The following is a 14,195-nucleotide window of genomic DNA, read 5'->3' on the forward strand; positions in this document are numbered from 1 at the left end:
ATTATAAAGGATACTAATAGCTAAGAAAATTTCTAAAAAACTAAACAAGTTTCCTAAATGAAAGGTAAAAGAGCGAAAATGCTTCCCTAAATAAGTGAATAAACAACAAAAGTGATACCAACAGGCTACAAAATGTCCTCACCAAGAAATAACTTAATACACCCATTACCATAAGACAACATCAACACTTAAGATAACACTATTATGGAAGAGACCCTGTCATTATTATTATTATTATTATTATGCCCTTATGTGTCTGCATATTAACTTTATGAATAACACTTTAGGCAAATGATTCAATCATTCAATCTATAGAATGCAGAACTATATAATGATGCGATCAGAATAATGCACATCCAAATTCTTTAAAAGAGTTCACACACTAAAGTTGACCCCTGAATGAAAATCATTCTCAAGTACTTCAAAGCAACCAATCACAGCAACAACAAAAAAAATCCATATTAGACCTAGTAAACCAAAAGAAGGTAAAGAAAACTTGGAAACGATCACCTAAAATAAAAAGCATAAGCAAATCCTATGTAAACACCAAAAGCACACCAATGCAGGCACCAAAATATGTAACAGTACAATTCCAAACATTTGCATCCATTTTAAGGAAATGCTACTCCCACTACTTATAAGATAAACCATTAGAAGCAACAGAATCAACATTTATAAGGACTGCTACTATCACAAAGGTGCGGGGGCTGCCAATATAAAAAAAGAAGTGAGGGCTGCCATTATCAAATGCTGCGAGGCTTTCAAAATCAAGGGTGTAAGGGCTGCCGTTATCAAAAGGGAAGTGAGGCTTTCAAAAATCACTAAGGTGAGGGCTGCCATTATCAACAGGGGCTATCAAAGGCCATTATCAATCCAAATATAGAAGGAAATCAATAAAACAAAACTAACTAGCTTAATATAATCATCCGAACCCTCTTTCTCACTTATCCTAAGCAAAAACATGAAACAAATATATCACTTCTCTACTGCTATCTACCCATTCAATTGCAGAGATAATCCGATCCATTTTTTTTTATCCGGTTAGGGGTTGTGTTGCATTACGGTTGGGTCAAATTGAAAAACAATAATAACACTATCATATTTGGATTTTGCCCTTTTCAGCTACAAATCAGCACAGCACACATTTGGTGATATGATAAAGCTAAATTTTGAGCCACCATTGTTACACCTAATGCTAGTATTCCCATATACCGGCATCAATACCAAATCAACAAAGCCTTGTCATCAAATCCATGGTCAGGCTTGCTTTGTGTCTGATTTAGATATTCAGCACACAACAATTAACAGGCTAAGTGACAATTTAATCCAAATAAAAAAATGCTCTAGCCAAAGGATTCTACACATTCAAGTCAGTCGAGATGAAATAAACAAGCTGGGCTCATACTGCTCAAAGAAAATGGAAAATGAAACTTGAACCTTCAGTAATAACAGCAAAGAAAAGAAATGAAGGAGAGAACACAAAATTACCAAATATAAATGACATCGAACAATACTCTAATAAGCTGAAATTAAACGATAAAAACACACACAGCAAGACAAAATTAACCAAAATAAGAGCATTAAAAGGATAAACAATGAACAATGACAAGAAGAAATAAAATAAGAAAAGCAGAAAAGATTACATTCCTCTCTTTAGATCTAGGCTATTTGAAATGTCCTTCTACTTATCTCTTTTTGCACGAATTTGCTCGGTGTATATTAAAACTTGGAATCCAAATTGGAGAGGAAGAGGAAGAGGTAGGGGTTGTAGCAGAGGTCGGCAATGGAGATTTTCCGTCGGGACTCCGGCAAATCTACCGGAGAAGATGGATGGAGGTGGATGACGGTGGCTCGGTGGTAGGTGGTGGTGATTGGGGAAAAGAAATGAAGTGGGTTTGGTCGGATTTAATGGTGTCCGACCGGATTCCGGTGGATTCCCTGGAGAAGAAGATAATGGAAATGGGTTTGAGGGTGGTGGGTTTGGGAGAAGAGAATGGGTTTCAATAGGGAGGGGTTTTTGAGAAAATGGGTGATGGGGTTGGAGATGACCGGCGGCAAAGGAAAGGGTTCGAGATGGTGGTGATGGTGGAGGCGATCGATGGAGTGGTGGCCGATAAAAATGGGTTTCAAGGTGGATGGGGTTGCCGGATTTAATGGGGTTGGCCGGTGGGAATGGGTTGGTGGAGAAGAAGAGAGGGTTTGATGGGAAGAAGATGGTCGGCGATGATGGGTATCGGCCGGAGTCCGGTGGATTTGAAGAGGGTTTGTGGTTTGGATTTAAGGAGAAAGGGGGAATGGGTTTAATGGAGGTGGCTGCAGAGGCTTAGGGTTCTAAAATAGAGGAAAACGGTGGAAGTGGTGGTGGCGGTGCCGATGATGGTGGTGGAAGAGTGACCGGCCGGCGGCTGAGAAGGAGGAGAAGAGAAGGGTTTTTGGAGTTGAGGGTGGAGGTGGAACCAAGGTAGAAGAAGAAGAAGAAGAAGAAGAAGAAGAGTGGTGCTGCTTGGCTGGGGGAGATGGGGGTCGCCGGCCGGTGATTAGGGGTTTGCCGGAGAAGATGGGGAGAAGGAAAAAGAGAAAAAAAAAGAAGAAGAAAGGCTCAGGCCTTTCTCTGCGAAATTTTTTTTTTTTCTCTTCGAGAATGGGTTTTGCTCTTTTAAATACAAGGGAAAATGACATATTCAAACCCCCCTTTTCCTCCGAGACAGCCCCTCTAATGTAATTTTTAGCAACTTTTTAACTGGCAGGGGGTGTCCAAGAAGAAAACGAGAAACGATATATTTGATACCCCCAAACCTTCCCGGACACCCCCCTTGGCAAATTTAGGACAACTATTATTCCGCAAGAGGCGGCCCAAGCAGAAAACAGGGGGAAAAAATTTGCAAAAAATATCTTCTTTGAAAAATGATCTCAACCGTTAAAATCACCTTTTCACTCAATGGCTGAGATCAAAAGAAACATAACCAACTAAGATTCCCTCTAACTAATCCTAGTCCTAATCACTCACTAACCTAGCTTAGGGCTTAATGGTGACTTGGAGAAGAAGAAAAGCATCTTCGCAAATTACGAAATTGCCCTGGTTCGGATAATACACCCCTCAATTAAGTTGTACACTAATCTGCATACCCCTATATCTCCCCGGACAGCCTGCCATGGCTAATTTGAACTGGTTTTTGAGATTCCAGCACAACCCCTTTTCTGGCTAAATCGCCACTCTTCTGAACTTGTCCCATGACACTGCCTTAGCTCGTTTGCTAGGCAAACGGGCTCGGATCGCGATGAAATTTTACAGAGACCCTGGTGGGACCCTAAGCTAGCCTAGGGCGTAATTTGGGGTCCACACACACTGATTTGAAAAGGTTATGCACAAAACAAGGAGGTGCAGGGCACGGTCAAAATGGGGTGTCTACAGATGCCCCTCTTTGGCAGAGTGTGCTTGTCACACGAATGGCAAAGCTGACAAGACAAAACATTTTGGCCGGCCCGAAAATAAGAAAAAACAAATTTTTGGGTTTTGATTTTAAAATGGTATTCACAAGGGTGAAACAACAGAATAACACTACGAGACTCAAAGACTGAAAACAAAAGGGAGATAACCTCTCACCGACTCTTAACTCGGTGCTTGCATGGAAGAATGAAGATTTTGATTGACAATTTAAACCAAGAATCACTTGTCTAATTATCGAGTGCTAAAACGAGTAAAGAATACTTGAGAAGACTCAAAACCGGATTATGAAATTACCAAAACGGGTAAAGAAGTATTTTGAGAAAACTCAAACTTTCAATACCGGACTGCAAGACGGGCAGAGAACGTTGGAGAAAACTCAAACTATCAATACCGGAATACAAGACGAGTGGAAAATATTTGAAAAGACTCAAATTATCAATACGGAATACAAGACGGGTAGAGAACGTTTGAGGAGACTCAAACTATCAATACCGGATACATCGAGTTTTTATCCTGGAATCGAGAGCCAGATCATTCAAAACGGGTAAAGAATATTTGAGAAGACTCAAACTATCAATACCGGATACATCGAGTTTTTATCCTGGAATCGAGAGCCAGATCATTCAAAACGGGTAAAGATTATTTGAGAAGACTCAAACTTTCGATACCGGATTATAAAACGGGTAGAGAATGTTTGAGAAGACTCAAACTATCAATACCGGATACATCGAGTTTTTATCCTGGAATCGAGAGCCAGATCATTCGAAACGGGTAAAGATTATTTGAGAAGACTCAAATTTTCGATACCGGAATACAAAACGGGTAGAGAATGTTTGAGGAGACTCAAACTATCAATACCGGATACATCGAGTTTTTATCCTGGAATCGAGAGCCAGATCCTTCAAAACGGGTAAAGATTATTTGAGAAGACTCAAATTTTCGATACCGGATTATAAAACGGGTAGAGAATGTTTGAGAAGACTCAAACTATCAATACCGGATACAAAACGGGTAGAGAATGTTTGAGAAGACTCAAACTATCAATACCGGATTACAAGACGGGTAGAGAATATTTGAGAAGACTCAAACTATCAATACCGGAGAGGATGATATCTCAAGCTTTTTATTCTGAAAATGACGATCAGGTCGCTCCTAACTTAACCTCCCAGAGGTCAGAGAGAAGGAAAGATAGTTAAGACATAGCATAGCTGGAATAGATCTGGAAATCATAACCTTTACCACATGTATAACTCAAAGGCATTCGATGAAATCTCGCGGGCATTGGCCCCTTTAAACAAATAAACCAAAACACTGCCTATATTTTGAAAAATGTAAAACTCAATTTTAAATTCCAACATGGATTGGATTTTTCTGAAGAAACTGATCAAGGAGCCTAGCTCGAAAAGGGATGTTCGAGCTTCTCTTATCTTTTATTTGACAAGAATAGCCATCTCAACCCTAAAGTTTTGTTCGACGTCTTTTATGACTTGGGAAACCAAGTCATAAAAGATGCCCCTAGTATGATTTTATTTCCATTACAAGATTCAAAAGAGAGCCAAACGCAAGGGTTCAACTAAAGGCTTTCATTTCAAAGAAATGCCTGAGGTTACAAAGCTTTTGCAAATACAAGAAAATGGGTTCTGCTCAAAGCATTCTTCCTTCTGCGCTTCGCGATAACATTCTAAATAAACTTGAAAAGCTGCCCCTTCTGAACTCTGCTTTGTTCGGCTCTGTCCGCAGGAGATGCAACTTTTTGCTTTTAAAGCTTATCGCCCCAGCCTCAAGAGAAGTAAAGGCTAAACTTGACCTTAAAGACCTGACTTTGACCTGACAATGAATGATCTCGACACATGATAAACGAGACTTTGACAAATGACAGACGAAAACTTTGACAAATGCACAACATAGACTCTAAAAGAGACTGAATCTGCTTCTTAATTTGATAAATGTTTAAGGAGGTAACAGTCTACCGCTCTTAGGATCTTTTGAATACCGCATCTAAAAGTGTTTCATTCCTCTTTTCGGTATTTCAGTCATGGTTATTACCTCATTTGGATTACTTAGTTTTAACCACTTTAACTTGAAGAAGTATCGAAAGAAATTATGCTGGCGCTTACTCAGACTCTGAAGTAATGCCCAAAACGGAAGCACAATCGGCTTTCAAAAGCCATCCCTTGTGAAATCCCTGCCATACTGAATTGCCCCTTTTAGGGTTTCGATTCAGCGGACCGCACGCCTTAATTTTTGCCTGGATTGTCTGCCCTTGCAGCTTTTTCCATCCAGCAGGCTCAGCACCCTGATTTTTGCCTAAGCCGCCCTTTCGGGTTTTCAACTTAGCGGGTGAATGACCCTAACTTTTGCCTAGACCGCCCTTGCGGGTTTTCAGTCCAGCGGGTCCAAGACTCCATCATTCTTTCCCCCTTTTTTTTTTCTTTTTTTTTTTTTTTTTTTTTTTTTTTTTATACAAACCTGGGCCAATAACACCAAAATGACTTTTAGGTAGGCTCGGGTTCAAACAGGATAACATTTGGTAAGTTTTGAGCAATTAGACCGAATCTGGACTATCCAGACTGCCTACGTATCCCCAAAGAAAATGGGAATCAGGTCCCGCGTAGTTCGAGGTTAATATCTTTTATGACGAAAGTCATAAAAGATGCCCCTGGTTTAAGTTTGATAAAGAGGTTTTGCTTTTGGCTCAAAGGAGTTTAGCAAAAAGGGGTTCTCATTTTTGAAATCTGGGCTATTGGCTTAAAAAGCTCAAGTCGTCCAAAGATGGCCTTCTAGTGTTTTTAGGCGTAATATTTCTTTAACTGATCCAGGTTTGTAGGTTCTGTTAATTTTTCTCCATTTTCATTGAGGAGTCTTACGGCTTTTCCCGGCAGGACTTCATCGACAATATAAGGACCAGACCAATTTGGACGAAACTTCCCTCTCGGATCAAATACCGGTGCCCTATAGGACTTCAAGACAAGATCCCCTGGTTTCAAATCTCGGACACGAACCTTCTTATTGAACGCCCTTTCAATCCGCCTTTGATACCCCTGGATATGATACAGAGCTCGTAGCCTCTTCTCATCTATCATCTGCAGTTCCTGATGCCTGGCCTTCGCCCATTCAGATTCCGGCAAGCTTGCCTCTATCATCACTCTTAGAGATGGAATTCTAAGTTCAACAGGCAAAACTGCTTCCATTCCAAACACTAAAGAATACGGAGTGACACCTGTAGAAGATCTGATCGACGTCCTGTAAGCCCACAAAGCATAAGGAAGCTTGTTTGACCAGTCTTTGTAAGTTTCTGTCATCTTACTGATGATTACCTTGATGCTCTTGTTTGCTGCTTCAACGGCTCCATTCGTCTGCGGCCTATAAGGAGACGACTTGTGATGCTTTATTTTAAACTCTACACACAAGTGCGCTACTTCCTTCTTGAAGTGAGAACCATTATCCGAGATTAACTCATGAGGTACTCCATATCTGCAAATAATGTTGGCACGGATGAACTTTGCGACTGTATTCGAAGTAATGGAAGCATACGAAGCGGCTTCAATCCATTTCGTAAAGTAATCAATTGCGACCAAAATGTATTCATGCCCGCTCGAAGACTTTGGATGAACCTTCCCAATTATGTCAATTCCCCATACTGAAAACGGCCATGGAGAAGTCATAGAGTGCAACTCCGAAGGAGGTACATGAATAAGATTTGCATAGACTTGACACTTATGGCATTTCTTCACAAATGCGAAGCAGTCTGCTTCCATTGTGGGCCAATAGAATCCAAGTCTCAAAATCTTTCTTGACAACATTTTCCCATTCATATGAGGTCCACAAACTCCCTCATGGGTCTGCTCGATAAGCTCAATTGCTTTGTCTTCATCAACACATAAAAGCTGGATTCCATCAAAGGATCTGCGATATAACTGATCACCACAAATAACAAAATTGGCAGCTAATTTCTGAAGGGTTTTGCGCTCTTTCCCAGAAGCCCCAAGTGGATGCCCTTCACCGGATATGAGATTCTTGATGTCTGTATACCAGGGCTTTCCATCTGGACACCTAGCTGCTATTTCGATAACGGTCACATGTGCTGGCTCCCATTGCAGTCGCACTGTAAGTGGCTGGACCTCCATTGTTGCTGAAATGTCTAACATAGAAGCCAGCGTAGCCAAAGCATCAGCAAAATGATTCTTTGTTCTGTACAAGTGAGTAAATGTAATACTCCTGAACTTCTGGACCAAAGATTCGAGATATGCATTATACGGGATCAATCTATCTTCCCGAGTCTTCCATTTTCCATTAGTCTAGTAAATGATCAAGATGGAATCTCCAAACACATCAATGTCTTGAATCTGCAAAGCTAAGGCTGCCTCCAGTCCGGCAATACAAGCTTCATACTCGGCCATGTTGTTGGTGCACTCAAACTGCAACTTGATAGATATAGGAATATACTCCTTCTGAGGGGATACGAGTACTGCTCCTATTCCCTGACCCTGGTTGTTGACTGCACCATCAAAGTACATTGTCCATCTGGTATTTGGGGTATCTTCTTCAATATCCATAATCTCTTCATCAGGAAATTCAGCCTTCAGGAATGCGCTCTCTTCAACAGGGGAATCAGCTAAATGTTCTGCGATGACCCGCCCTTTAACAGACTTTTGAGTGACATAAGTAATGTCGAACTCAGATAACAATAATAACCACCTTGCGGTTCTTCCGGTAAGAGCAGGCTTCTCAAACAAATACTTCAACGGATCCATCCGTGAAAGCAGAAGTACCTTGCTTGACAACAAGTAATGCCTGAGCCTCTGAGTTGCCCAAACTAATGCTAGACAGGTCTTCTCTAAGATTGTATACTTCACCTCGTATTCTAGCATCTTCTTGCTGATGTAGTATACAGGCCTCTCCTTCTTAGACCCTGAATCTTGCTGAGCAAGCATACAACCCATCGCCGTATCCGTGATGGACAAATACAACAATAATGGCTGACCCAGGATGACCGGGGATAAAACCGGAGGTAAGGACAAACACTGCTTAATCTTTTCAAAAGCCACCTGGCATTCTTCGGTCCATTTCTTCGATGAATTCTTCTTCAGAAGCTTGAAAATAGGCTCACAGGTCATAGTCAGATGAGCTATAAACCGTCTCAGATACTGAACTTTTCCGAGAAAACCTCGGATCTGCTTTTCGGTCTTCGGCGGTTCCATCTCCTGAATCGCTTTGATTTTCTGAGGATCTACTTCAATTCCCCTTTCGCTCACCATGAATCCCAGTAGCTTTCCTGAAGTAACCCCGAATACACACTTGCTGGGGTTCAGACGAAGCTGATACTGTCTGATTCTTTCAAAGAATTTTCTTAAAGAGACAGTATGCTCCGGCCGAGTCTTTCCTTTGACGATCATATCATCTACATAGACTTCGACTTCTTTGTGGATCATATCATGAAGAAGAGCAGTTGCAGCTCTCTGATAAGTAGCGCCCGCATTCTTCAACCCAAAAGGCATTACTCTGTAACAGTAAGTTCCCCACTGAGTAGTAAACGCTGTCTTGATCATATCCTCCGGCGCCATCTTAATCTGATTGTATCCCGAAAACCCATCCATAAAAGATAACAGAGCATGACCAGCTGTATTGTCCACCAGAAGATCAATGTTCGGAAGCGGGAAATCGTCCTTCGGACTCGCCTTGTTGAGGTCCCTGAAGTCCACACACATCCTGACCTTCCCGTCCTTTTTGGGCACCGGCACTATATTCGCTAGCCATTCTGGATATTCAACAACTTGAATGAATTTTACTTCCAATAGCTTTTTAATTTCATCATGAACTTTTAACTCCCATTCTGTTTTAAGTTTTCGGAGTTTTTGCTTTTTTGGCTTCGCGCCAGGGATTAAAGGCAACCGATGCTGGACAATGTCTTCGCTCAATCCCGGCATGTCATCATAAGACCAAGCAAAAACCTCCTTGAACTCCTTAAGTAAAGTGATTAATTCCTCACGCTCTTCGGGAGATAAAGTTTTGCCAATTCGTATTTCCCGAATTAAGGTTTCGTCACCAACATTTACGGTTTCAATTTCCTCTTCAAGCGGTCTTGCTCGGCGACTCTCCTCTTGTTGAATCATATGTTTGATTTCAAGGGGAGTTTCGTCGGCATCCTCATCAGAGGGGGAATATTGATCATCATTATTAATATTATCAGTTTTAAGAGCAGAATCAGTACTTGAAATGGAAACAGGAGAAACAGAGACAGGAATGTATGTAAAAGAGTCTTTCATTTCATTCATAGTATTGGTTACATCAAGAATGGAATAGCCCACAGCAGGCATTGTATTGGACTCTAACGATGTATTCACAGACTCAACAGACAACTCAACATTGAACTCAGCCAACTCTGGCATATGTGCAGTTGAAGAAATAAACTCATCATCTAAAGTACTCTTGGACTCGACCTTATTAGAAAGAGACTTGTCACCGACTCCGGAACCAGATCCAACTTCTACAGTACCTGCATCAAAAGAATCGTTAGAATAAACAAACTCAATATCAGACTGGGAAGTAGATGTATACTTAGACACTACTGACTCTTTTGAGGAAACGGGACTATACTGAAAGACTACTCGAGGTAAAACCTGGGAGGTCCAGTTGGTCAAGGGTCCCTCGGCTGGGGTGATTAACTCTGCGGGGTTCAAAATGAATGCATCTCTGCCTATCACTGCCACCTCTGACGCTTCGGTCTCACTGCTGACCACTGCTGCCACTGGATATTCGATCTGAAACATGCCATTCAGACAGCCCGGCTCTAAAACATCGGCCCAATCAGTTTTCGGTGTTGCCTCAGTAATCTGCGCACTCATTGGCGCTTCTGATAACTCTAGGTTAAAGAAAATTTCGAAACCTGGAAACCTCTGCCCTGTCACATCATCAGTCCACGGCTCAGCAAACCCGCAAAATGGAAAATCTGCCCCCTCTTTTCTGAAAATGCCATTTCTGATCAGACTGATTGGCCCCATAGGCAATTCTAAACCCCGGCGGCGGCACTCGGCCCATTTCAGCATGTATCTTTTCATTTCCTTGACCTCCTGCTTGGTCGGCTCATATCCCAGGCCAAAGAGACCATTGAAAGTTCTGAGCACAGGCCACTCAGTAGGGCCTTGATGATATTTGCCCAGCCCTGCGCCTGGAATATAACCCTGTTTACGGATCATCCTGACCACATTCGAGTTGGTGCTAGTCAAGAAGAAAACTTCTTCGCCCATGGCTTCTTTCATGGATATGACCGACACCTCTAGTGAAAAACCTGTCAAGCTGACATCGGCTTCTTTCCCAACTACGAGCTCCTGCGAAATCTGTCCAATTTCTAAATCTGGGTCACCTTTCACAGTCACTACCCTGCCGTTATGAACAAACTTCAACTTTTGATGAAGGGTAGAAGGGATAACTCCGACCTTATGCAGCCAAGGTCGACCCAATAACAACAAGAAAGAAGCTTTAATATCTAAAACCTGGAATTCTATGTCAAAGTCTTCTCCCCCAATCTGAATTTCAGTGGCCAGGGTTCCGATGACATCTCGCCGGGTGCCATCATATGCTAATATACCCTGCTCTGAGGGAATAAAATCTCCAGGTCCAAAGCCCAAAGTCGCAGCAGTACTCAGTGGACAAATATTCAGAGCGGACCCATTGTCGACTAGTACTTCAGGTACCCTTTTCTTGTTGCAGATCACGGTAATTTTGAGTGAACGAGCATGGTCACTCCCTTCAGGAGGTAAATCATCGTCTGTGAAAGATATCACCTTGGAAGCCCTAGTCACAGCGACTAGGCTTACCAACTCATCGGGAGTGATCTCAGTTGGCACCTGAGCAGCATTCAACTCTTTGAGTACAACCTTCCTGTGCTTAGACGAAGACATAAGTAGGCCCCAAATAGAAACGTTTGCTTGGGTCTTCTTCAGCTGCTTCAACAAATTATCTTCTTCCTCATCTGCACTCGGCCTATTCTGCCCCTGATTCTCGGCTGCTCTCACTGCTTCTGCAGGGTTTTCTGCTCTCAATTCTGCGGGCTTGAACACACGGCCACCTCGGGTAACATGACGAAGCTCGTCACACTGATCTTCTAACAGAAGCAAATCATCTGCATCCATTCTCAGAACATACGGAGCTACAACTGCCTCCTCTTCTTCAAAATCACTCATCCTTAGAACATAAGGCGTTTCCTTTTCTACCTCAACATCCTCACATCGAAGGACGCATGGAGAGGAGGTCTCTGCCAAACTGGTGCTCCCCCTCCAGAGGGCATAAGACCTTTCCCTTTCCATCTCCTCGATCTCTTCAGGATCAAATCTTAGAATATAAGGTTCATCCGGAGTGATTGCGCAAATGAGAATGGATGGATCAAGAACCGGCTCCTCGACAAAAATGGCATTCGCTACAGGAGGAGGAATTGCACGATGATTGGGAAGGGGATTCCGCGTTACATTGGGCCTTTCCACCTCAAGCTTTCCGTTCTCTAACATAGTCTGGAGCGCATGCTTTAAGGCCAGACATCTTTCAGTGAGGTGACCCGAATTTCTGTGGTATTCACAATACTGGTCTGCTCTCCAATATGGGGGTAACGGGTTAGGTACTGGCCTAATATCAGGTAGTCTGATTTTCTTATCCCTTATCAATTTTTTCAGAATCAGGGGTAAAGGGTATGGTAAGGGATCAAAGTGCCTCTGAGGTTTCTCCTCTACCGGGGCTGGCGCTGGTCTCGCCACCTCTGTTACAGTCCTGGCCGCTGGGCGAACATGGTTTACGTGGTCAACTTCTTTCTGTACGACCACGGGTCTCTTTCCTTCCTTGATGTCTGATGGAAGTCTGGCCCTCAGACCCTTAGCTATTGCATCCTCAGTCCTCGTCCCAGTCTTAATCAGATGGTCAAAATCGGTGTAATGCTGAGGGGACATAAAATGAAAATACTGCGGCGACAAACCCTTGATCACCAACTTGATCTGATCTTCTTCTGATAGCCTCTCGCTCAGCTGGGCAGACTTTCGACGCCAACGACGGATGAAAAAGGTAAAGGTCTCCAGAGGACCTTGCTTTAACTGTTTGAGATCCCTCTTGGTAACCTCTATCCCTTCTTCCATAGAAAACTGCTCTACAAATTTGTTGGAGATGCTTTGTAAGGTCTGCACCTCTTCAGGTTTACGACGCAGAAACCACTTCTTCGCCACCCCAGTAAGAGACATTGGAAAGACCCTGGCCATTTGCTCAGGAGATAGCCCACACTGCTGCGACATCTCAATAAACCACCTCATATGATTCCGGGGACATCCAGTCCCATCATATTTGTCATAATCGGGGGTTTTGAATTTAGGGGGCAAGGTGACTCCCGGAGACATTATCAGCTCAGATATATCGAACTGCTTTGGGCCTTGATGCTTCAAGCTTTCCATTTCTTTTGTCAGCTTCTCCAATTGATCAGCTACCTGTTTTTCCTTATTATACTGGGCCACATTTGGAATGCAATATTCTGCAGCGTACTGCCCTTCTTCTAGGTCGACGTCTACTGGTGAAATGAAAGGGTGGTTCAAATTTGCAGGGCTCGGATTTGCCGGTATACCGGGAGGGGGTTGAACCGCAGGCGCTCTAGAAGTAGAGACCTTTTCATTAGACTGGGCTTTCATTTGGGCCATCTCCTCTTTCATAAAGGCCATATCCCGGGTAAGATTCACCATCATCTCTTGAATTTTAGCTAACGCATCATTGGGTTCAGCCATTTGGACAGACTCTAGGGATTCAGATGATTCAGATAAAGAGGATGCAGATTGTTCAGGTAAGGTTAGCGGTTCAAATTGACGAATGAGTCTAGACGTGGTTGACTGTCTAGACCACGCAGGTTGACTGACACCTGAGGGAGCGATGTTTGCTCGATTTTAGAACCCTGAATTGGAAATTAACATACTACATTAAAACGATAAGCATTGAGATAAAGTATTCTGTACCAAATAAGATAAGAGAAATACATAAATGCTATTCCATTGATCAATAGTCAAAATGTAGTTACAATCAAAACATTAGTCTTTGCTAACAATTGGATGAAAGTAACCATTTACAATGAAATTTGAAGAAATTAAAATGACAATTTCATGAAAAGGAATCTTCAAAGCTCTCCGCTTCGAGCTCTCCGGTTTGCAGGCTCCTCCAGTATTTCTCCCTTCCGAAGTTTAGATGCGAAAGCAGATCTCCTCTCCGCGATTTTGTCTCTCCAAGCAGCTACTATGGATGCAATGAGATCAGGAGTAAGGTTTTCACAGCTAGGTGGTGTGATAACCTTAGGAGTACAAGAGTGTGCGGTAATCTGACAAGGGAAGCACAAAGGTGCATAGAAAGATGATTTCTCTAAACCCATAAGATAAACAAATGAGTATGGGTAGGTGCTGGTGATAATTTGTGGACATGATTGACTCACCCAATGAAATTGGTTTTCCCTTACATTCTGCAGCCAATGGTGCCATTCATTAAGCTGAGATTGCTTAACCTTTGTCTTCCAAGAATGAAAACTCTTAAGAGTGTACTCAATGCTGTTTTGTGGCTGAAGGATAGTGAGTTTCTCACATAGCCACACATATAACAGCTTAGCACATCCGAAAAAATTATCCTGCACCTTTTTACTAGCAATGAGGTCTAAGCCATAAAAGGTTTCGGCTAGCATTGTAGGGACAGGATTTCTCCCCTCATTTATCTGATCTACTATCGCCAACAAAGTGAAAGG

At 42.5% G+C, this 14,195-nt stretch overlaps 1 protein-coding gene across 1 annotated transcript; it reads right to left on the bottom strand.

Annotated features, from left to right (window-relative positions):
- Positions 1-1,217: 1,217 nt before the first annotated feature.
- LOC143861377 (uncharacterized) lies at positions 1,218-13,200 on the bottom strand. The gene is made up of 6 exons (XM_077372301.1): positions 9,660-13,200; positions 9,127-9,206; positions 8,950-9,018; positions 7,868-8,370; positions 7,279-7,639; positions 1,218-1,274 (listed from the first exon to the last, which is right to left on the bottom strand). The coding sequence occupies exons 1-6, from the start codon at positions 13,198-13,200 to the stop codon at positions 1,218-1,220; spliced, it is 4,611 nt and encodes a 1,536-aa protein (XP_077228416.1).
- Between the last annotated feature and the right edge of the window lie 995 nt (positions 13,201-14,195).

The sequence above is a fragment of the Tasmannia lanceolata genome, unplaced genomic scaffold (assembly GCF_043159265.1).
Source record: "Tasmannia lanceolata isolate RefF3 unplaced genomic scaffold, GAP_Taslan_0.1 ptg000037l, whole genome shotgun sequence".
Taxonomy (NCBI): Eukaryota; Viridiplantae; Streptophyta; class Magnoliopsida; order Canellales; family Winteraceae; genus Tasmannia; species Tasmannia lanceolata.

Excerpts from the sequence above, each read along its gene's own strand:
- LOC143861377 (XM_077372301.1), bottom strand. The coding sequence starts at position 13,200 with ATGGCTGAACCCAATGATGCGTTAGCTAAAATTCAAGAGATGATGGTG. Across the intron at positions 9,207-9,659 it reads TTCTCCTGTTTCCATTTCAA|AATGGCTAGCGAATATAGTG; the intron begins GTACTGATTCTG and ends TTGAATATCCAG. Across the intron at positions 9,019-9,126 it reads ACTTCAGGGACCTCAACAAG|ATTAAGATGGCGCCGGAGGA; the intron begins GCGAGTCCGAAG and ends GGATACAATCAG.